The sequence below is a fragment of the Coffea arabica genome, chromosome 2c, assembly GCF_036785885.1.
Source record: "Coffea arabica cultivar ET-39 chromosome 2c, Coffea Arabica ET-39 HiFi, whole genome shotgun sequence".
Classification (NCBI taxonomy): Eukaryota; Viridiplantae; Streptophyta; class Magnoliopsida; order Gentianales; family Rubiaceae; genus Coffea; species Coffea arabica.
The window spans coordinates 3,484,845-3,507,723 of NC_092312.1; the positions used below are offsets into that span (position 1 = coordinate 3,484,845).

General features: G+C 37.1%; 5 protein-coding genes across 7 annotated transcripts; 4 read left to right on the top strand and 1 right to left on the bottom strand.

Annotated features, from left to right (window-relative positions):
* The first annotated feature begins 486 nt into the window (after positions 1-486).
* Positions 487-1,527, top strand: LOC113725164 (peroxisomal membrane protein 11B-like). The gene has a single exon (XM_027248161.2). It carries the CDS (start codon positions 607-609, stop codon positions 1,297-1,299), a length of 693 nt encoding a protein of 230 aa, XP_027103962.1. The 5' UTR covers positions 487-606; the 3' UTR covers positions 1,300-1,527.
* Positions 1,528-1,610: 83 nt separating this feature from the next.
* On the top strand, positions 1,611-5,135 carry LOC113725162 (cell number regulator 6-like). 2 transcript variants are annotated; one of them, XM_027248160.2, is made up of 5 exons: positions 1,611-2,031; positions 2,153-2,278; positions 3,298-3,412; positions 4,143-4,408; positions 4,743-5,135. In XM_027248160.2, exons 2-5 carry the CDS (start codon positions 2,165-2,167, stop codon positions 4,971-4,973), a joined length of 726 nt encoding a protein of 241 aa, XP_027103961.2. In that variant the 5' UTR covers positions 1,611-2,031; positions 2,153-2,164; the 3' UTR covers positions 4,974-5,135. The 2 variants fall into 2 exon arrangements, with proteins under 2 accessions (XP_027103961.2, XP_027103960.2); XM_027248159.2 differs by having other exon boundaries at positions 1,615-2,031; positions 2,144-2,278.
* Positions 5,136-6,028: 893 nt separating this feature from the next.
* On the bottom strand, positions 6,029-8,642 carry LOC113725165 (GDP-mannose transporter GONST3). Its single transcript, XM_027248162.2, has 2 exons — positions 8,257-8,642; positions 6,029-7,803 (listed from the first exon to the last, which is right to left on the bottom strand). The coding sequence occupies exon 2, from the start codon at positions 7,787-7,789 to the stop codon at positions 6,656-6,658; it is 1,134 nt and encodes a 377-aa protein (XP_027103963.2). The 5' UTR covers positions 7,790-7,803; positions 8,257-8,642; the 3' UTR covers positions 6,029-6,655.
* A 4,220-nt stretch (positions 8,643-12,862) lies between these two features.
* LOC113724167 (probable aquaporin TIP5-1) lies at positions 12,863-14,276 on the top strand. The gene is made up of 3 exons (XM_027247093.2): positions 12,863-12,983; positions 13,222-13,472; positions 13,827-14,276. The coding sequence occupies exons 1-3, from the start codon at positions 12,863-12,865 to the stop codon at positions 14,202-14,204; spliced, it is 750 nt and encodes a 249-aa protein (XP_027102894.1). The 3' UTR covers positions 14,205-14,276.
* Positions 14,277-14,723: 447 nt separating this feature from the next.
* On the top strand, positions 14,724-21,492 carry LOC113725166 (putative nitric oxide synthase). Of its 2 annotated transcripts, XM_027248164.2 has the most exons (14): positions 14,728-15,101; positions 15,196-15,897; positions 16,140-16,325; positions 16,910-16,996; positions 17,101-17,180; positions 17,577-17,658; positions 17,882-17,902; positions 18,857-18,902; positions 19,318-19,436; positions 19,875-19,988; positions 20,092-20,175; positions 20,265-20,354; positions 20,738-20,847; positions 20,969-21,492. In XM_027248164.2, the coding sequence occupies exons 2-14, from the start codon at positions 15,415-15,417 to the stop codon at positions 21,216-21,218; spliced, it is 1,752 nt and encodes a 583-aa protein (XP_027103965.1). In that variant the 5' UTR covers positions 14,728-15,101; positions 15,196-15,414; the 3' UTR covers positions 21,219-21,492. The 2 variants fall into 2 exon arrangements, with proteins under 2 accessions (XP_071929742.1, XP_027103965.1); XM_072073641.1 differs by lacking the exon at positions 20,092-20,175 and having other exon boundaries at positions 14,724-15,101.
* Positions 21,493-22,879: the final 1,387 nt, after the last annotated feature.

Sequence of the window (22,879 nt, forward strand, 5' to 3'; positions counted from 1 at the left end):
TATGATTTCCTATATGTGATAAGATTTGAACATTTTGAAAAGTTCTCCCTATAACCATATAAAAGCAACGTTCGCATCAATTGGTGTTATTGTTGTTGTTTGTGTACTCTCCATAGAAAAGCAAGTTGTACTTTTCCCCTTAAGGATTGTGAGAATGAGAAGCTAAAAAAAAAAATGTTTCCCCTCTCCCTACGTACCACAATTTCGGGCGATTAAAGATTAGAAGAACTCCTGGTGCATTCAGTCTCAACCTATACTTAAATTTTTTTTTTTTTTTGTCTATTTCGTATTCTTTTTTGTTAAATTTCTTCTGGTTTTGCATGTAGGTCCATGCTTATTTTGTCATCACCTGGCATTTAGAAGCCAAGAAAGGGCCTTTGTATAGGATGATAATAAGAAAATAGCAACAGAAATGAAGAAAATATATGGTCCAAGTCCGACCATCTGTATGTACATTCTTCCCTGTTATTAATATTATCCGAGGACAATATTTTGTGGCTGCCCTTCATTTTTTAATCGATTAACTAACTCCTCTGCCAGCCGTCAATGGCCGATAGCTCTTCCAACCAGCAGCAATTGTTTCAATTCTCTCACGCCTGAGCAGCCATGAACGACACAGTGGACAAGCTGGTGATTTTTCTAGCCAAAAGAGATGGCATTGACAAGCTCGTCAAGACCTTTCAGTATGTTTCCAAGCTGGTTCACTGGCACGTTGAGGCCACCCGCCCTGAGATAGCCCAGAGGGCCAAGCAATGGGAAGTCGCCTCTGGCTTAAGCCGGAAAGCTTTCCGCAGCGGCCGTTTTCTCACCGGCTTCAATGCTCTTAGAAGAAATCCAGGCTCAACCCCGACGCTCAAGTTCCTAGCCGTCCTTGCCAATGGTGGGGAAATGGTCTATTTCTTCTTCGACCATTTTCTCTGGTTGGCAAGAATTGGTGTATTGGATGGGAAACTGGCTCGGAGGATGAGCTTCATATCTGCGTTTGGCGAGTCATTTGGTTACATATTCTTCATAGTGTCCGATTTCATACTGATTACAGAAGGGATCAGGGCAGAGAGAAAATTACGAGTGGTCAAGGAGGAAGGTTCAAAGGATGCAAAAGAGAATACTAGCAGTGGTATTATGAAGATCAGAGTGGATAGAGTGATGAGATTGATGGCGGTGGCAGCAAACGTTGCAGACCTCGTCATTGCCTTGGCAGATATTGAGCCCAATCCATTTTGCAACCATGCCGTTTCACTGGGAATCAGCGGTTTGGTCTCTGCCTGGGCTGGTTGGTATAGAAACTGGCCCTCCTGAGTCTTGATGGACTACTACTGTACTGACTGCAATCATACCAGAATCATTTCCAGTTGAAGAGTTAATTGAAGAAGTCTTCGATCTTGATGCTGCTGCTTTTATGGTGTTTTATTTACTCACTCTGTACGAGTTTGTCCTGTTGTTGTTATAGACTGCTAGAAGATTGAGTTTGTATACAGTCTTTTCTTTTTTTTTGGGGGTAGTATGAATTAAAAAATCATTTCGATAGACGTGTGTATTTTTTGTGTGTTGGGCGGGGGGGGGGGGGGTGGGAGTTCTATTTCTACCATGCAATTGGAAAATAAATGGTTGCGTGAGGACCGAGTTGCAAAATAGAGAATTACCATGCAATTAACATCTGGCAACCACAAGAGGAAGCTTCCCCAAACTCGTACAAGAAATGACGTCATAAACCGAAATCCATATCCTCATCAATTAGCTGAGGAGTGAGGAGGCTGCTCTCTCTCTCTCTCTATTCTTTTTTTTTTTTTTTTAATTAAAATTTGAGTAGTAGTCTTTCAAGTTTCAATTCATTGCAAGCACGCGTTTACTATTAATAAATATTTCTGGGCTGCGTCCTCTAGATTCAGTCTTCTTCTTCGCCGCTGAATTTGGCCCTTTTGTATTAATACTTTACTTAAACGGTTACTGAGCCAACCATTGACTTAATACTAGTATTAACCACCTCCACTTCACTTCTGAGCGATCACCCGTGACGACATTTCCAGAAAGGTACGGAATTTTTCTACCAGTTGCTCATACCCTTTTCATGTTTCTATTGTTCAATTGTTTTTCCTTCGGATTTCTTTGTTTCTTTTTGTTTCATTTGTGAGATTGATTTTAGTGGGGTCAGAACTGAGAAGCGATGGCGGAAGGTGGGGGAAATCCGTCGAGGTATGTCAAGTTGACTAAGGAGCAAGCGGCCCCTTCTGAGGACATTAAGCCAGGCGAGCTCAATCAACCGATTGAAGTCCCTCAGGTATAATATTTTTCATCTATTAACTTTTTTTTTTAAAACTCAAATATTTCGTTTTGGAAATTGGGCAATTAAATTGAGAAAATTTGGGAGGGTCATCTATTAGAATGTATTGTCGTGTGAAAATGAATAGTAACTTAAAGATATTTTGATGTAGGGAAAAGGGATCAATATGCAGATTCACCGCATGCATAAGATTAGAATCATGTTTGGATTATTGACAATGTGCTTCAGACTAGCTGTCAATCATTCCCTTACCCCCTGAAATCTTGCCATAAGTTGTTTCTTGTGGAGGATCTGACTGAAGTGTAATCGAATTGCCAATCACCAATTACATCGACTCTATTCCATTTAGTAGTTGTTTTGGACATTTTCACTCACAAATCAAGGAAACCAGGTGTAAAGGGCAGCAAATAATCTCGCCCTCTTCGAGAAATAGAGCGGTCCTTATTTTCCAATTTTGCTCTGGTAAAGGCTAAGAGAAACAAGAGAAGTATTAAAAAAAAAAAAAAAGCTTTATTTTATCATTTTTTTATTCCTCAGTTCCATTTCCTTTAATCTTCCCAATTTGTGCAGTGTAACATTGTTTATTTTGGCAAATTGCCTCAACCTCATGTAGCATTTTCCTTCTTTAACTTATCGAAACAGAACTGGAAGGAAAAAAGAAAATGTGAAGCAAGAGGAACAAGTCAGCTTGATTAGATTAAATTTCTTTAGTCCTCCTTCCGTTTCCATTACCTATCAAATGCAAGTCAGTCGCTCAGATCCACTTCCCTTTCCCTTTCTCCTTGCGTCCCACTTCTCATTCTATTGAGCTGGCTGTTAGTCTTGTATTTTATCTGTTGTGCAACTTTCCTTAGAAAATTAGTCTAATGGAAACCAATTGAAGCACTTTGGGTTGAAGTAATTAAAATGAGCTTAGGTATTGCATACATTTGCTAAGCGGATTTAAGAATCTTCATCTTCTTATGATTCAATGGCTGGCCACATATCGGGTGCTTATGCCATAATTCAATGTGCAGTTGGGTGTTCGCAAGTGCAATGAGTGTGGGCAACCTTTACCCGAAAGCTTTGAGCCTCCTGCTGATGAGCCATGGACCACTGGGATATTTGGCTGTACTGAAGATACTGAAAGCTGTGAGTTTAACCCGAGGAAGTTCCGATTGGTTTAGGGGCAAAACTTCTTGTTTAATTTGGCACTTAAAAGTCTCATTTCTGGCTGTTCAGCAGCCATAACTACATTTACTCTATCTTTTTTAGGTGATGGCAATGCCATTTACTAGAACTTGTCACTCGTCTTGCGATTTTAGATGCTCATGTTGAACTAGGTTAACTTTGATCAAGTTCCTTGCAACACTTGTGCAAATGTAAGCTTGCAGAAATTTTAGACATTTGTATGAATGGATTTTTTTTTTCTCCCGTATCAATGTTTTATCGTTATATTGTTTCCCACATGTTATACTTCCTTTCCTCTCCAAAGATTGGTGTCTGTCAGTTTTTTTTCTGAACGAAGCTTTGTTCTGAGACATAAAGGGGTTTGTGTTTGTCATTGGTACGTTCAGTTGTGTCATGTGCATAAGTTTCATTTCAATGCGTATTTTACTTCAATAGATATCTTGCCATGTCTGAGTTGCAGGATTCTGAATTATATTATTGCTATTTGCTATTCTTAGATCTAACAGCATTGAATTGCTATTAGATACCTTTTCTCTCCAATGTTTGCACATTTGTCGCTATTGCCCCCTGCCCTACATTATCTCAGTGGTGTCTTGTTTTAGAACTGTACTGCTTGCATCATTGTGCATCAGAACCTTCGAACTGTACGTCCTCATCTATAGTTTCTATTTCTTTTTTGGTGCCTCTACAGGCTGGACAGGGCTTTTGTGCCCATGTGTCTTGTTTGGACTTAATATAGAGAAACTGAGAGATGATACTCCCTGGACAACGCCTTGTGTTTGTCATGCTATATTTGTTGAAGGTGGCATTGCACTTGCAGCAGCAACAGCGGCTTTTTATGGTATAGATCCAAGGACATCATTCCTTATTTGTGAAGGTTTGTTATTTAGTTGGTGGATGTGTGGAATATATACTGGTCTTGCACGGCAGTCACTACAGAAAAAATATCATCTTAAGGTAATCCATGTTTTCTGTACTTACATATTGAGATATAAACCTCAGATTTCAGTTTCTTTATCCAAACAGATTTGTATTTCATGTACTTTCATTTTGGGTCAAATATTTGGAAGCTTAATTCATGAAATTCCAGCTATGTCCAAGCAAAATTGTTTCTGTTAGAACCATGTTGCTGTTGTCAATCAACGTGTGGTATCTATTTTGGTTGCTCCTTCTGTGTTAGACAGATCCAGCTCTTCCTATTGTCAAACAAGATATTTTTCATTGAGTGATGAATCATGGCATTTGTCAAGTTGTGCTAAAAAAATGTTTGTGCATCAATTTGTTCCTGCAGAACTCACCCTGTGACCCATGTATGGTCCACTGCTGCATGCACTGGTGTGCCTTGTGCCAGGAGCACAGGGAGATGAAAGGACGCCTCTCAGATGATGCTGCGATGCCGATGACCGTAGTAAATCCTCCTCCCGTCCAAGAAATGAGTGCTGCTCCTGATGATCGGGATTCTGCACCTTCCTCCGAAAAGAGCAAGGAGCACACTAATTTGGAGATGCAAGCTTTACAGTAGCAGAATAATAGAGTTTGACAAGAATGCTGCTGTGATACTTGGATAGTTTTAAGAGGCTTTGTTATACATAAGTGAGCAGGAAGATACTGATTTTTGTTCATCATTCATTGACATTAATCTACAATTTTCTTATAGGTAATACCTTTCAAAATTTGTTAGCGATGCATCTTTGTTAATATCCTGACTTTTCCTTTCGTTATTGGTGCGCGTGGGCGGGAAGAGGCTAACGGGTTCATCCAAGAAACGCAGAATGGCTATTTGGCTTCTCCTGCCCCTTATTAATGATTTTATTCCTTCCCCTTCTCCCTGCTACTGCTTGATAAACAACACATTCGTCCTTTACCTTTAGGGAGGAGGAGGAGGAGGAGGAGGAGAAGCTTTGACGGTCAAATTTAAAAACTTGCTCTATCAATCAATGAAGCTGAAAACGCTCAGTCTTAGAGGCTTAAATTCTTTTCCTCTTTTGTATTTTCGAGTTAAAGCAAGCAGATGAAGCAAAACCCACCATGCTCTTGAATGCATGCATCCACCATAGAGGTTAGTACTACAGTTCCTCTTCTCAGTCGCGAGTAGCAACTCCCACTAACCTTTTCAGTTAAGTTTAAGAGCGAATTTTCTGGATGCAAGGAGCTAAGAAAAACCGCATTACGCTTACACTCGAAGATTACACGAGATAATAAATCGTCACCATACTACCAACGTTTTGACCCGGGAAAATAGCATTTGTTCTTTAAGCTTTGTGGGAAATCTCTCGGTTGGTCAAGTACGATAAGGGTAAGTTCAGGCACCAATTTCCAGCGTTCTGTCACGGTTGGCCAATTTCTGGACACGCAGTAAATAAAACTTCTATGAGAAAATAACTATCCCAGAACAAGAAGTCAGTAGGAATAACCTTACGAAATTACTCCTGTTTCAGAGCCAATATATGCATCTATGAAGAGTAATGTCATCAAAACTCCCCTTCCCCCCACCCCCCCCCCCCCCCAACCCAACCAAAATCAATAGAGCACACTAACCAAACGAAAGAGAAAAGGTTATACAACTACTCCCGAAACTGTTTAACTACCCCATTCGGGTCATGAACCATTCTAGAGACGAATCAAACTAAGAATTACATGCAGTAACAAGAGCTTGACAACATAACGGACAATGAAAATTGCGTGCCTCAGCTACGATTACAAACTGAATGCTGTATTTGACCTTGGACTCTTCGAGTAAAAACACTCAGGGCATTGCAAGTCCTAAAAGCATAACAAGAACACAGCAGATCTGCTATAGAACAAAAACATGATCCCAGCAATATGAACTGCTGAATTCATTTCTATCGCTTTGAACGGAGAGACTCAGCAGCAGAACATAGGATTTTTGTTTCTTTAGCAGAACGGAGACCTACCGACTCAGAATAAAATTCCACAATTAGCAGCCAAATATTAAGACAACATTTCAAGGAAACTTTCATCCCCTTCAACAATACAAAGGAGTGTTCAGAAAGAGAGAGATAGCTTAGACAAGATCAAGCTCAGATATTTAATCCTCTCTAGCTGAGATTTCTTCAATAAATGCTCTGCCCCAACAGTTATTAGTGCCCAACCAGTGGAATGAGAAATAGCTGTTCCTCGATGAAGCACCAACAAAGAACTCAACACGCAACGTAATTGCCTAATATTTACTAACCAAGCAAGTCATGACTCTCGTTCTCCTGAGTCTGATATTTGTTCCACATTGCTCTGCATTTCAAGCAGCTTTTGCTGTTCCTCTTCTCTTTCTTGTGCCTTGGATTCTTTAACAGCATTAGCCTTGTTGCTCGTAGACTGCTGGTACATAACCCCACCCATCATGCAAATCAAAAGCCCAACTGTTCCAATAATTGTTGAATGCTTGTCCCAGATGACTAAATTTATTACAACTGTTAAAAGCTTGTTTACAATGCCAAGAACAGTGAACCCTGTTGCAGAGATTGCTCTACGGCAAGAAAACCCGAAAAAAGAGATGGCTAAACCAAACAAACATGACAGGCCCACTGGCAAGACCACCTGAAAAGAGGACCAATCTGATTCATCAGAAATATCATCCTTCATCTTCTTCAACTCCCCCATTATAAATAGCTCCACTGGAAACAATAGCAGAGCCTCAAGATTGTTGTAGAGCACAAGTCCCCAAGTATTCAAACCAATGGTCATAACCACATGCTTAATGTAAACAAAATCAATAGACATGCTGACAAGGTAGGCCAAAGCCCAGGCATAAGCCGTAACAGTGAACTGATAATCAGTCATTACATAAAGCACACTACCAGCAAATATCGTTACAAGTGATCCCCATGTCTTCAATGAAGGCCACGGCTGATTCAAGCAGAGAGTTTCTCCTATTGCAACGAAAATAGGAACTGCTGACCGGAAAACAATGAAGGTATCAACATTGGCGTGCAGGAGGAGCTCACTATTTGTGAAAAGGGATAGATAGAATATGATAGCAGCAGGTAAGAAGCGCCACATAGTTAAAAGTTCAAGTTTATCATGCTCTATAACCTTAAGCCAACCACAAAGTAGCACTCCAGCAGCACTGGTGAAGTACTGCAATGCGGTTAGAGCTCCCGGATAAGGGAATTTCATGACAGCCCATTTGTTGATTATAGATAACAATGATGCTGAAATACAGTACCCAGCAGCTACGCCATAGACAGAGGCTTGCTGAATCAAGCTACCGTACCAGGTCGATCGGGTGGTTTCAAGGGCTGGTGATGAGGGAGGAACATTCAAACCGTGCCCTGCTTTTGTGGCATGGCCATCTTTCGGATTTTCCACATCATTGGACATCTGAATCTTCTTCCCTAAAAAGTAAATACACCAATTAAATAGAGTACGGAAAAGTGAATTGTAACTCAAAGAGCATACTTTCCATCTTTATCAGCACTTCTCAACCAGATTATACTGATAAATGCAAATTACACCTTTTCCACAGCAGCATCCACAACGAAGCCGAATAAATTAGGGGGGAAAAGGATTGAATCTGATTTTATACCCACGGGTTTAGCTAGATATAAGAGGACAGCAAGAATTGAACAGGCCACTAAAGTATCAGGACCTTCAATAAGAACAGTCAATATAAGACATAAATACCATTCCATCGAAGCTCAGAAACATGAGAAAATTTTCTTTTCGTTTTTTATTTTGATAAGCAGAAACATAAAGAATTTAAACAACAGAAAGTCAATTCTGCAGAATATATCACCAATATCATTGGAGGAAAAACTTATGACAAGGAAGAGAACAAAGGGTTTTACCTTTTCGCCAGAAATTGATCAAAGGATTCAGAGATTGGGCGGAGATCGCCGGCCAAGTATTCAGAGAAGTGGGAGCAGGGCGCTGTGTCGCTGAAGTCAAGCTCCGGTATCCAGAGGCACATCACCAAATGACAAAATATATAGTGTTGAAACGCGATTGGATTTTGGGGCTAGAGCAGCCTTACAGGTTTTGAATATTCCACAAAAAAAACTCCGGTATCCAGAGGCACGTTGACCAAACGACAAAATATATTAACTACTGTTGAAAACGCCATTGGATTTTGGGAGTAGAGCGGTCTGATAGGTTTTGAATTTTCTACCCCAAGCAGCAGCCAGCCGAGTCGCTCATTTATTACAGAATTTCTCCACGGAGGGGAATTTACCTGCGCAATGCCCCGCGCAGACAATATACACTTCGCACGTATAAAACTAAGTAAGGAATTTATTAGCATCACGTGCCTTGTTGTAACTCTCGCGTCATGTTGATATTGGTTACTCCGCCGCTTTTAAAGGTATTTGCATCCTTTGAGATTTTATACCATAACGGATTTTTTGTCTCACATTCTATGCCCCTCTCTGTTCTATTTTTTATTATATTATTATTTTTCCTTCATAAAATCATGTTTTAGTTCTTTTTTGTTTCATTAAAATCCAATAACTATTAATTCAGTAATAAATAAATACAACAGCTTCAAAAAAGTAATATATAATAGAAAATTCATAAAAAATCTCATTTTTTATGCATTTTGATTTTTTGAGTTTGTTAAATTTTGTGTATTACTGAATTAATAGTTATTGGTTCTTAAGAAAACAAAAAATAACTAAAACATTATGTTTATGAAGGAGAAATAGCAATATAATAAAAAATGGGACAAAAAATGACACAGAGTGTGGGATAAAAGATCCGTTGTGATTTTATACATGGTTTGGTTATTAATTGGAATAGTAGTATAAAGTTGTTTGGAGTGTTCATCAAAAACTAATTTTTTAAATACAATAAAAATTTTTAAAAAGTACTCTAAAAGATAATCTAAAAATTAGTTTAATTTTTTTTTTAAATTTAAAAAGTATTTCAAAATATATTCTAGAAAACTCTTTTACTCTTAAATATCCCAAAATGTTTTCTACAAATATTTCAAAATATACTCTAAAAACTCTACTACAGCAAAGTTTTTTAAAAACACCTCAAAAAACAGCTAATCCAAGTTAATTTGGAAAAAGTGTCTAAATGCATGGAGTTCAATAATTGTGATTGTGTATATTTTTTTTATTTCCATTCATGTTCGATAAGAATCCTTATAATCACTTCACGTAATAAGTTAGATGTAATTTAAGTATGATAATAATAAGATATTCACATAAATTAGATGTAATTTAATTATGGTAATGTGTGTCTCCTGAGCAATTATTAGAAAATTCCTTTTAAATATTATTGACTACTAATGCCTATTTTCTTAAGAATAAATCATTTTTGAATAGTAAAAGTGTTGGAGAATTGTACCCTTTTCATACCATCAATTCCTCAAAGTATATTTCTTGCGTCAATATATGAGTCCTTCAATTGTTTTTTATATTCTTTTCATATTATATGTTTTTAGATTTTTAAATTTTCAGTTAAATACTAATTTTTTTTCTCTTATAGATTTTGTCCTCCATTTTGTACTATCAAGTATTTTATTTTCCAGGATTTATATTTATGCATTAAAGTCTTTTCTAGTCAAAAAATTTTCCTTGGTTGTTAACATTTTTATTTTTTGTTAACATTTATTTAGATACACTAAGTTTTCCACTCATAAAAACTATTTCATTCCTTTTTATACTAAGGTGGCGTTTGGTAAAAGGGTTTTGGAATGGGGAATTGGAATAAACTCCATAATTCATGTTTGATTCACTACTATCGGAATTGAAATTTTGGAATGATATCTAAAAATTTAGCATTCCATCATTCCTTAGTAAGTTGGTGGGTTTTGTCCAAATCCCAAGTGTGATTCCAAAATCTTATAATTACATAATATTTAGTATAACTAATATTTATATATATTATATATTATATATTTATATTATAATATATACATATATATAATATATTATAATTATAATTTTTTATTATAATATTAGTATATTGTATAAATATATATTACAATTATTTAGTTAAATATAATTATATTTATATAATATATATTATAAATTTATTAATATTATATAATAATATATTTATAATATATATGTATATTTATAAATGTATATTATATGTACATATAATTATAATATATACATATATATAATTTAATAAATTATATAATTATAATTATATTTATTATTTTAAATATAATAATATATAATAATAACTGTATTTAATATTATTATGTATTATATTTATATAAAATATTAGTACAATTAATATTTATTTATTATATAATTATAATTATATATTTATATTATAAAATTTGTATAATTATAATTAATTATATATAATATTTAATTTAATTAGTTACAAACTTATAATAATGATATTATTATAATATATAATTATATATTATAATTATTTAGTTAAATATAATTATATTTATATAATATATATTATAAATTTATTAATATTATATAATAATATATTTATAATATATGTATATTTATAAATGTATATTATATGTGCATATAATTATAATATATACATGTATATAATATTAATAAGTTATATAATTATAATTATTATTTTAAATATAATAATATACAATAACTATATTTAATATGTAATATATATTATATTTATATGAATTATTAGTATAATTAATATTTGTATATATTATATAATTATAATTATATAATTATATTATAACATTTATATATTTATATTTAATTATATATATAATATTTAATTTAATTAGTTACAAACTTATAATAATAATATTATTAGTTATATGTATTATATAATGTATATTAATTTATGTAATATAATTGATATTATCAATTATACTAATAATTATACATGTTTACTAATAAAAATTATTAATTAGTTATACTAAATTTACTAATACATTTGTATTAATATATTTAATTAGTGAAAATTTCTTATATCTCATTTACAAAGATCCAATGACTATCATTTACGATGTGGTTTATAATATATTTATTATATTCCATTCCAAAAGAGTTGACGAACCAAATATTAATTATAGTAATGATACACATTCCATGTATTTGAACCAAACAGATGTATTGGAATGAATGACTTCATTTCAAACCTAGAATATCCGATTCCAAATCCGAATTCGATTCCGATGTGCAAACCAAACGCCACCTAAGAGTGTTTTCAGATCAACCTTCTTCTTTTCCATCATCCTAAAGCTACTTGCCATCCATCCTAGTAATTCCATACGTGGTGTCTCTGCACTAGTACGCTTCCGTGTTGTCCAAGACTAACACCGATAAAGAACGCAGCTGCCCCCTCCATTTAAATTCAGAACCAGCATCAATTACAATATGGATATTTTCTGCATGCATGCATGCAAAGCATATTAGTACATGATCAAGCAGGTCACAATGTGAGACTCATGCACAAATAAGCTGTACAAAGTAAACCAAGTAGTTCTGACAAGGCTTATGCCTGTTTTAGTGATTGGAGGAGGTTTCGGACAAATATTGACCCTTGCATCATATTTTCACCCTTGGATCTTGACCCTTTGTTCTTCCTGTCTTTTCTACCATGGATAATATGGGTCGATACGAGATGGCAAATTTGTCACCTCCAAGTTCCAATCCAACGGCACACCAAAACTGAAAACCAATATGCTCCCTTTTGAAAGTGATGTACGTGCTGCGAGTTGTGTTAAGCAATCGTTCGGAGCTGCATCAGAGTATAAATAAGGTTCTTTTGTAAGTACACAAAAGAGGACAGACAACAGCCTATAACTTGGTTTAGAAGCAAAAGAATTAGAGCCAATAGATTGAAACTCACCATCTCCATCATTCGAAAGAGTTGCTACTTTTTTTTCTTTTTTTTTTTCCTTCTGGGAAAAGATTGCTACTACTCTATTGGTTTTCTTGTTTTTATCTGGTATTCAAGTTCCTATAAATCTTTTTTATAGGAGTTGGTCACTAACTAAATTAATTGTGAAGTAGGAGGTCAATAGTTCAAATTTTACCTTCCATCCCATCAATGTGACTCTATACGAGGATTGTTCTAAATACATACGGCACGTGGTGCATCCACTATCCCCTGTGTTGGAGTAGGACATGACATTTGCACAAACTAGGAGCTATATTGTCATTTGCACAAACCTTAGCAACCAGTTATTTGTATCTTGGCCACACCTTAAAACAGGGAGAGCAACTAACCCGAAAGTGAAAAGATAAAGCCAAGAAGATTGCCACGCGTGGTGGCGGTTAAATTTTGAATCCAACTTCTCTTCCATTCACAAGTCGTTGCGTCTCTTCCCTCCTCACTTGGCAACTCCCACCAACGTTTATCTATAAGTTTCCGTCTCACATTACATTTGTCAGTGAAGCCTTCATTTGCAAAAATCAATAGAAATTCAAGTTATCATTAACTATCGTTAGCGAAATCAGAGTGTTCGTGCCATCATCTTCTTCAGAACATCGGATCAAAATGGCTTTGACTTCCCGTTTGGGGCACTCTGTCACGCCCAATGCCCTTCGATCATATCTTGCAGAGTTTATCTCCACATTCCTCTATGTCTTCGCTGCTGTTGGCGCCGCCATGTCATCTCGTATGTGGTTTCATTCATCATGAATTGTTTTTTTTTTATTGGACTAAAAATTTGGATGAAGTTTAATTATTTAAAACTGTTTGACAGTTACGAGTTAAAATTGAGTGATCTTGGAATAAAAATTATAGTTTCGGAGACAATTGCAGATTCATGATAAACTGTCTAACCTGCAAGCGAATTTATAAAATTTTATGAGTTAGTGCACTTTGAATTTTGAAGTGCGTGTGTTGGGGAACAGGAAGAATGATGCCAGATGCAGCATCTGAATCATCAAGTCTGGTGGCAGTTGCAGTTGCCAATGCATTTGCCTTATCTGCGGGTGTTTTTTTAGCAGCCAATATATCAGGGGGCCATCTGAATCCGGCTGTCACATTCGGCATGGCTGTTGGAGGCCATATCAGCATTCCCATGTCCATACTCTACTGGATCTCCCAAATGCTGGGCTCCGTCATGGCCTGCCTTCTCCTGAGAACTGCTACTGTTGGCCAGGTTCATGTCATTGACAATCCGTCTCTCAAGTGTCTTGCTTTTATATAAGTTTTCTAATCGCTCTACTTAACTGAAACCTTTTTGCTATCAAAAAGCGCTAAGATCATCTTGGATTTTCTGCTGCGCAAAAGGGTAACAAACACAATGCTTTTGGCTTCAACGGTAGGCCAAATTCCGTAGGAAACATAACATATGATTACAATAGTAATAAGCGTTAAAATTGGCTTTCTGAAACCTTCCTTGTCCAATTCGAGCCCCATCTTTTTTTTTTGTTCGCGGGGGGGGGGGGGGGGGTGGGGTTTGTTTATCTCATGCGGCATTGAAATTCGCGTTTTCCCGTGGGACATTTTGCAGCACGTTCCAACTCATGCAATTGCACCGCAAATGACCGGCTTTGGTGCATCCCTGGTCGAAGGCGTGATGACTTTCACCTTAGTTTACACTGTTTACGCTGCTGCCGACACAAAGCGGGGACCCTCTGGGGTCATTGGACCTCTGATGATCGGGCTGATTGCAGGTGCTAATATTTTGGCATCAGGGCCTTTCACCGGCGGATCAATGAACCCTGCATACTCCTTTGGATCTGCTCTTGTTGGAGGGAGCTTCAAGAACCAGGCAGTCTATTGGGTAGGACCCTTAATTGGTGCAGCCATTGCCGGGCTGTTGTATGATAATGTGGTCTTTCCTGCTCGGAGCCCTGACGCGAGGGGACTTGCTGAGGGGGGAGTTTAACCACATGCTACTAAATTACTCGTGCACTTGCGTTCTACTTGGAAGGTTGATAGCTAGGAGTGTAGTGGCTTTTCTGTTGTAGAAATTTGTCATGGATACATATATGTCCTGTGTTGAAGCATTATGGGAGATTGTTTTCTCTAAATTGTTCTGTATCACGAGGAGAAGGATACACATATTATGCTTCTGAGAATAGCAGAATATACTACTGGTATCTAAGAAATTACGAAGTGGACAAAACCTATTAGCCAGTTGCTGTTGCGGGGACGACAATTCGAATAATCATCAACATTGTTCGTTTTATCCGATGCATAAAATGAGGCAATTCGCATTTGTTGAATCCGAACTAAGTAGGCTCGCATTTGGGCAAATGTGAGCCAGCATAAATTTTTTTTTAAAAAAAAAGTGTACCTCGCATTTCTCAAACGTAAGGTCCTTCACCTTTCAGTCAAAAGAAAAACAGAGGTCATTGAACCCAAATTTCATCCTTTCTTCGGCATTCAAATCTGCGGAGTAGGGAGGTACGAATTGGAGCGAGAATCTGCACATCTCCTCTTTTGCTCGCTCTTTCTTCTTTGCAAATCTGCAAATTGGAGGGAGAATCTGCTAATCCACAGAGCCGCTCACTCTCTCTTCTCTTTTGCTTTGCCAGAGCCCGCCCTCCCGTTTCCAAGCTTTCAAGAGGAGCAAGACGAAATCCCTCACACTCTCTCTTTCCCGTTGGTCGGCGTCCGCCATTTCTGAGCTTCCACCAAATTTCCGCCAGATGAATTTGCCTCCTCCAGTTGCTTTTACTACCTTAACAGTCATTCCCAACCATATGTGAAAAGGACCCATTTACGTTGCATATTTTCTTTTTCCTTCTCAACTCTGAAAAGCTCGTGACTGTGCATTTAGGTATGATCTCGCAATGCAAAAGCCTGATTTTTATGCATTTAGCAAGTTTTTTTGAGCTCGTGGTTGCAATAATACAACAATTTTTTTTCTGCAGAGAAGCTCGTACTCAGTAACCTCGCATTTTTTGAACGCGAAGATCCTGATTGAAACCAAAATCAGACCACCTGTAGAATTTTTTAAAAATTCATCACAAAGTTAGAAATTTGTCAATAAATACTCCCACGTGTGCAAATATTTATACTTCATTATATCTTCATTTCATTCATATATTTATACTTTCTCTCTGGCAATTTGACAACGGTAACAACTGCAGATGGCGCCTAAACCGCTGCCAATCTCCTCTTCCTCCTCACCTCTTTCTACATCATTATTCCCTTTCCGTCACCACTTGGTCGTAAACCCCAATCCTAGCCTTTTAAAATTCCCGCCTCCCAAGCCCACATTTTTCGTTACTATCTGCAAATTTGGAATGGAGTCCCAATTCCAAACTCGCCGCCAAGAACCAAATCCCTCGAGCTCTCAAATGCAGAGTTACCCGGATACGGAACCGGAACCCCATGGTTCCGGAGCGGCTGCGCCCACCCGAGGAGAGAGATTTCTTGAGCGCCACCAGTCTCTGTCTGCTTCTACCATGCTTCTCCCTGAATCCAAAAAGAACAAGAAGAAGAAGAAAAAGGATAAAGATAAGGTTTCCAAGGTTTCTTCGGTGCTCCCCAGCTGCTATGGCTGCGGAGCTCCTCTGCAGACCTCAGAAACGGATGCTCCGGGTTATGTTGACCCGGATACTTACGAGTTGGTATAATTCAATTAATTTTTAATCGTTCCCTTTTATATGAACTGATTCATCGTCTGGAAAAATTTGACATCTAGTAGTATTATTTAGGGGTAACATATTTTTAGTAGAATTCGATGAAATTGCAGTTGAATACTACCATATTCAGGATTATACGTGAGACAATAAAATGCAAGGGAAAAGTGAGTATTTCCAGATTGGGATTAGGTGGGCAAAATAATACTGGAACTCCTGTGTGATTGCAGAAGAAGAAGCATCGTCAACTAAGAACTGTTCTTTGTGGGAGGTGCCGCCTTTTGTCCCATGGCCACATGATTACAGCTGTTGGTGGCAATGGAGGTTATTCTGGAGGGGAGCAGTTTATCTCAGCTGAGGAGCTTCGGGAAAAGCTCTCTCACTTGCGGAATGAGAAAGCTTTGATTATTAAGTTGGTAAGCATCCATTGAGAAAGTTTTATGAAGATTACTTACTTTAATTAAACTTCATCGTGATTTTTGGGTGTAAAGAATAGCCATTTCAACTTTTTACCACCGGATATCTGTAATAAGCTTAAGGATTAGGCACAACACAACAGGCTGAATCATGAGAAACTTTTTTTTTTCATGAGAAAATTTTATCCATGAGAAGCATGGATGGTTCAATCGTGTTCTCTCAGTTCTTTTATAAACGGATATGGGTAGCATTGCTTCTAAATTTGGTTTTTCTCAGTAAAGCTTGTGGAATATGATGTAACCTGTATGTCGGAGTTGAGGAAAATGAAAGGTCTCACCTGATGAACTTTTTCTTTATCACGATAATGGCTCTAACAATGGACTCAAACTTGATGGTTTTGTAGCACTTCATCATCAATAGAAACAAAATTTGACGCGAAAAAAAATACCTTTAAAATTGGAAAAGAGCTAAAAACTCATCACACTGATGATTGGCAATTGGAAGAATTTATCCCTTTCTTTAGCTGCCACTTTTGTTCCCTTTCATGTCTTGTTCTGTCAATCATTTGCTCTATCATTTGTAGGTTGATATAGCAGATTTCAATGGCAGTTTTGTAGCACGTGTCAGAGATCTTACTGGTGCAAATCCGATAATATTAGTGGTGACTAAGGTACTTTGAAATTCTTAGTCCATGCAATTGCTGCTACTGTTGATGTTGTTTTTCGTTAGTAATCTAGTGGGATAAACTTTTTAGACTTTTCTGTTTTGGTCAAGGTTGATCTTCTTCCAAAAGGCACAGATCTCAATTGTGTTGGTGATTGGGTTGTGGAGGCCACAATGAAGAAGAAACTTAAGTAAGCTATCAAGTTTCTAGACATGCTTTTTACAGGATCTGCAAATTCTGATGATTAGTACTTTCTTCAAGATTTATCTGACACCAATGATCAATTTCAACTGAAAAGTAGCAATAAGTGGACAGCTTACTGGTGTTCTTTTCAATGTAATCCAGCTGTCACATGTAAATCAAATTTAGCATGTCATTTTTGTAAGTACATATGGACCTATTACACCTACAGTTTACGCATAACCAATTTGAATTTGGTGAAAAATAGATTGAGGATATCATGTAATCAGTAATTTGAAAGATCTAATTGTCCTTTCCCCTGCTTTTTCAAATATATTTTGGATTGATTTATGCTGTTGATAAGTGCTGAAGACATTTAATTGAAGGGGTTATTGGTGTCTTTCAGTGTTCTGAGTGTTCATTTAACAAGTTCAAAGTCTTTGGTTGGAATTGCTGGAGTGGTCTCAGAAATTCAGAAGGAGAAAAAGGTTAGTTGCATCTCCTATAAGGTGCTTTATTTTGGTTTTACATTTTGCCTATGGTTTTTTGTTGATTTTGACAAAGGCTATCTGACTCCAGGATTCACCCTGTGCCAACTATGGAATTAGAATAGCTGTTTCAGAAATGTCAAATTTTTATTCTTACTTCCTTTATTAAGCTGCTTTCTTTGCCTATTTCACTAATATTTTTGCATTTAATTGTTACTTGCAGGGACGGGATGTGTATATTCTGGTTAGTAAGTCCTATGAGTTGGAAATTTTGCTGTATACTGAAGATTGATTAATGGTTAACTTTCAGTTTTTGCTCTTTGGTGGTTTTTATAGTCTCTAGGGTGCAAGTAGAAATTTTATTTCGTGGAATTGATGTTCAAGTTATTATTCTATGATACTTTTGTGTCTATGGATCAAAATGTTGGTAGATCCACCGCAATGTTGATCTGTATTTTACTTTTGTTTACACTTTCACAGATAGTGCACTGGTTATTGTTTCGTAATAAGACGATTAAAAAGTCACGTTGAGGGGACTGTGATGTGTAATATGGCATCTGAAAGTTGAAAGGTCTGAGTACTCATATATCCCCCATTAAATATCACTTTTGACAACCTTTGTTACCTAACCATGTATCAGCAACATGACTGTCTAATCTTCATTAATAAGTGATGAAGAGACGGACAGCAATTTTGGCAATCTTTGTTCCACAACATGCTTTGTGCTACTAGGAATGCATACATTCCATACCTCAGTTGTCAGAGATCATGGTCCTTTACGGGGGAGGAAAAAAAAAAAAGCTGTCTTTTCTCTGGGAATGGTTCCCCTCGTAAACTCCAGCTTAGGTATACCATGCCTGCTACTGAACTCTATATAAACTCTTATTAAGATTCTTAACCATGCTGAAAGAAAGTTTTCCATCAATCATTTGAACCGGCAAAATGAGGTATATTTCTTCAAAGTCATGCACCAAGGAACAAGTTATTACATTTTTTTTCCTTTTCTATCATGTACCAAAGCAATATCTTTTTTTTTCTTCTTTTTGTGATGATTTAATCAGATGTAGAGGCTATAGCTTCCACAACGATTAGCTTGATTTTAAAAAAAAATTCTTAGATGCTGATTATGGTTTTATACTGCTCACTGTAAGTGTTAGGATCACAAATTGGAAATCAAGTCTGTCTGCTGATCTTGCAGGGTTCAGCCAATGTTGGAAAATCTGCATTCATAAATGCTCTATTAAGTAAGTTATGGTTACTATTGCATGGATTAGTTGTTAGATTTTCTTTTGCACACAGTGTTCACCGAAACACGTTTGAGTCCTCCTTTATGTCTTATGCATATCACTTTTGTGTTTTACATCTCTGTCATATAAGCCTGAGTGAGAAAGAATTTTGCACTGATATTCTTCTAATTGGGGGTTGAACCTTTTCCATTTCATAGAGAAAGTCTGTGAAAGGGAGTAAGTAGGACAATAAAAATTCAACTTGCTATTATATGCTACTTTGCTTCATTGCTGATGTGAAAGAAGTTTCCAAACTTCTTACCAATGTTTCATCCCTACTGTCTTCAACTTGTTTTTTGAAGCTTATTCCCTTTTGCTTTATATTTCTCTTGCTTTTTGTGACATTTGATGCTTAATGTTGCTACAAATACAGGAATGCTGTCATATAAGGACCCAGTTGCTGCAGCTGCGAGAAAATATAAACCAATTCAATCTGCTGTGCCTGGGACCACTTTGGGTCCCATTCAGATTGATGCTTTCCTAGGTGGAGGGGTATGGACATCTCCTTTGAGGATATCGAAATCTGTCCTTCCCATCTTATTTTTCTTGTATCCTACATACCCTTGTTGTGGTGTATTGCTACCTCATGTAGATTGAGTAATCAATATGTCCACTCCAAGTCTACATATATGGAGAACTGAGCTACTATAGTTAATATATACAAGACCCTCATTTTGTTGCTGACTTGTTCTCCTTTTCCTTCTTTTTTTTTGGGTGTATTTTTCCCCCTTTTTTTTCTCTTTGGGGCTTTTTTTTGGGGGGGGGGGGGGAGCGAGGGAGGGAGGGGTTCTAGAAAGGGTAAGGATAGGTTTGGAAGCATTTGTCTAAGAGGTGTATCTTCGTAGTCTCCAAGTCAACAAGAACAAATTGTGATTTTTATGCTTGATTCACTCTTCCCAGATTACTAAAGTATCTTCCTCTGTATTCCAGAAATTGTATGACACGCCTGGTGTCCATCTTCACCACAGGCAAGCTGCTGTTGTTCATGCAGAAGATCTTCCTTCTCTTGCTCCCCAAAGTCAACTTAGAGGTCAGACTCTCCCTGTAAGTTCTCTTTCTACCATCTTCTTTGAGATATCACTCCCAACATATTTCACATATGCTAACTTATTTGCCTTTTCTAATTCCACATTTGCTGTAACTCAAGTCGATCTCTAATCCAGTTGGATCAAATGGTTTGAATGGTTTCTCAATATTTTGGGGAGGACTTGTGAGGATTGATGTTATTAAGGTCTTCCATTGCTCATCTCATGTTTGTGCTTTAATTGGCCTGCTGTGGTTGCTTGCAGTTAAAATTGTCATCATTCTTCTCCTTTTCAGGTTCTGCCTGAAACATGTTTGACATTTTATGGACCCAAAGCACTGAAGCTTCATATTGTTGCTACCGAAGAAGCTGATGAATTCTATAGGGTAATTGAATTTCCTGTTTCGCAAGTCTTTCATAATATGGTGTGATACATGGTTTTCATTTGCATGAGAACATATTCCTTGCATACATGGTCTTCCATGAACAAGAGCTGAATAATTTTCAATGAGATTTGTTCAGTAAAATGTTGTCTTCTTTCATTCTTGATCATAGGTAAATAATTTTCAAGTTTAAAATGAGATGTACTTAGATTCATGACTTGTCCTTTCTTTTTCTGTCTTGTCAAACTCGTCTATGTGCTCTCTATCTGTACTTGTAGAGATAGCATTACAAAATCATCTTTTGCCCACTGTGGCCACATTGGCATTGAATTCTGATTTATGTGTAAATTTCCTTCTTTATGATGGCTCTCGTTCTCTCATTACAGAAAGAGGTTGGAGGATTGCTGATACCTCCATCCGGAAAACAGAAGGCAAATGACTGGATGGGACTTGAAACAAGACGCGAATTGCAAATACAACATGAAGATGTTAACTGGTAGGGGTTATTATGCTGAAACAATGTGATAAATCTTTTTAGAACGTCCTTCCATAAATCTGGACCAACCTAATGCCTTGGGTCTCCTCCTCTGCATCTCCCATTCCCCCTCTGTTTGCAGGCCTGCCTGTGATGTGGCTATATCAGGGCTGGGATGGATATCAGTTGAACCATTTAATAAGTCACTCAGTACAGCTGACAAAGTCGTAGAGAAAATTGGTGAGCAGTTAGTTTTGGCAGTCCACGTGCCTAAACCAGTTGAGATTTTTGTTCGTTCTCCAATTCCGGTAGGCAAAGCTGGAGCAGGATGGTATGAATTCAGGGAATTGACAGAGAAGGAAGAGGGATTAAGACCAAAGTGGTATTTTTGAGATTAATCATGTCAATTCATGTAAATAGTCTAGTTTACCCAAAATGCAAGCCCTTCGGATCGAAATGGAATATGTCAATATCATTCTTAGTTCTCCACCTACAATATCATCGAGAACTGATGCAATGTATACACGATAGTTAATTATGGTTCAGCAGAATGTATTTGGCTAAACCAGTCATTGTCATGCGTATCAAGATGTAGTTATCAATTTCCTACTATATGTTATGGTATTCCGACCTCATTAGTTCGTTAAATTTTTTACTTTCTGATCATGGCAGGTTATAGTTTGGGGATAGCTTTGTTGATCTGATGGCAGGTTATGTACATCTATTTTCTCTTAACAGTATTGAGATATCTTTACTGTAAGTTAGGGTCGTGGGATCTTATCGAGTTCCCTTTAGTCACATAGACAGTAACTCTTTCTTTAATGCCAGGATTCCAGTGTTTGCTGGGTCCAACTGGACGTTTGACGAAAAAGAAAAAGATCGGAGAATTAAGATTTAACAGCTCGGAGATCATGAACACGGAAGCACAGCTGTATTAGCGTAAAACTTTAATTAAGTAGCTGTACAGGGAAATGCAGAGGAAAGATCACTGAAGAAGGCGGTTGGGGTGTGGTGAAAATATAAAAGGATTGCAAAGAACGTGCGAAAATCTTGAAATCACATGACAAGATCGTTTGAATCCCTCCCAGTCTCCCAGAAGTTAAACGCATTATCGGCTCAACGCCGCCCAAAATCAAATCCGTCTCTTCACCACGACTGCTCCACACCTCTTGCTCTTTTTATTTGCTTACTGCTTTTCTAATTTCCCATTTGGAAGATTCACCATATTCAATCTCTCACACACATTAACACACGCCCGGTTATATCCCAGAATTAGAGCCAACTCAAAATTTGGCAGTTTACAATCTCCTCCTATATGCAGGAATATTGACGGTCTCGTTTTCATGTTTTAAGATGAGATGTATTGGAATGACCTGAATATTGCAAATAACTTTCTTGTTCAAACTTTTTACCGGTACAAGCTCGAGTGGTAATAGTTTTTCCATTTACTAGTACATAATGGGCTTGAACATATTATTAATTTCCATTTAGCATGAGGTGGTAATGCAACTTCGAATGAAATGGCCACTAAATTAATAAGAATTGTGGTATGTCTAATTTACTCGGTTAAAAAGAATCTGTCGAGAGCACGATTCGAACAGGAGTAATCGAATTGATTTGCAATGAGTCGGACAACGGGATTATCTTTCTGTTGTGACTCCGACGCTTAAGACTTGCAATGAGCCGGACAGCGAGACTATCTCCTCGTTGTGATTTCGACGCTCGAGTCAGTCGGAGAACAATAGAATAGTGTAGAATAAATGTATTGTATTCTTTTTTAATACCTCTTTTTGATCCGTTCGCCCACTATTTATAAAGCCTCCCCTGAATAGCGATGAAGGAGTTCAAAGTTATCCGTTCAATCCTAGTTGTTATCCCATTTACTAGATTACTACAGACATAATCCTTTTTAAACTCTGATTCTGGTCTTATTCCGAAGACGTGACCGTTCTCAACTATGACAGCTACCTCCGCCTAGTTCGGGCTTGAGGTAGAGTCCGAACAGAGTCTCTTGTCCCTGACACGTGTCTATAGAGGATCAATAGTTTCATTT

Bases quoted from the DNA above. Each gene is read 5' to 3' on its own strand.
- LOC113725164 (XM_027248161.2), top strand. From the start codon at position 607: ATGAACGACACAGTGGACAAGCTGGTGATTTTTCTAGCCAAAAGAGAT.
- LOC113725162 (XM_027248160.2), top strand. From the start codon at position 2,165: ATGGCGGAAGGTGGGGGAAATCCGTCGAGGTATGTCAAGTTGACTAAG. The intron at 3,413-4,142 runs GTGAGTTTAACC...GTGCCTCTACAG, and splicing joins TACTGAAGATACTGAAAGCT to GCTGGACAGGGCTTTTGTGC. The intron at 4,409-4,742 runs GTAATCCATGTT...TTGTTCCTGCAG, and splicing joins AGAAAAAATATCATCTTAAG to AACTCACCCTGTGACCCATG.
- LOC113725165 (XM_027248162.2), bottom strand. From the start codon at position 7,789: ATGTCCAATGATGTGGAAAATCCGAAAGATGGCCATGCCACAAAAGCA.
- LOC113724167 (XM_027247093.2), top strand. From the start codon at position 12,863: ATGGCTTTGACTTCCCGTTTGGGGCACTCTGTCACGCCCAATGCCCTT. The intron at 12,984-13,221 runs GTATGTGGTTTC...GTTGGGGAACAG, and splicing joins TGGCGCCGCCATGTCATCTC to GAAGAATGATGCCAGATGCA. The intron at 13,473-13,826 runs GTTCATGTCATT...GACATTTTGCAG, and splicing joins GAACTGCTACTGTTGGCCAG to CACGTTCCAACTCATGCAAT.
- LOC113725166 (XM_027248164.2), top strand. From the start codon at position 15,415: ATGGCGCCTAAACCGCTGCCAATCTCCTCTTCCTCCTCACCTCTTTCT. The intron at 15,898-16,139 runs GTATAATTCAAT...GTGTGATTGCAG, and splicing joins ACCCGGATACTTACGAGTTG to AAGAAGAAGCATCGTCAACT. The intron at 20,355-20,737 runs GTAATTGAATTT...CTCTCATTACAG, and splicing joins AAGCTGATGAATTCTATAGG to AAAGAGGTTGGAGGATTGCT.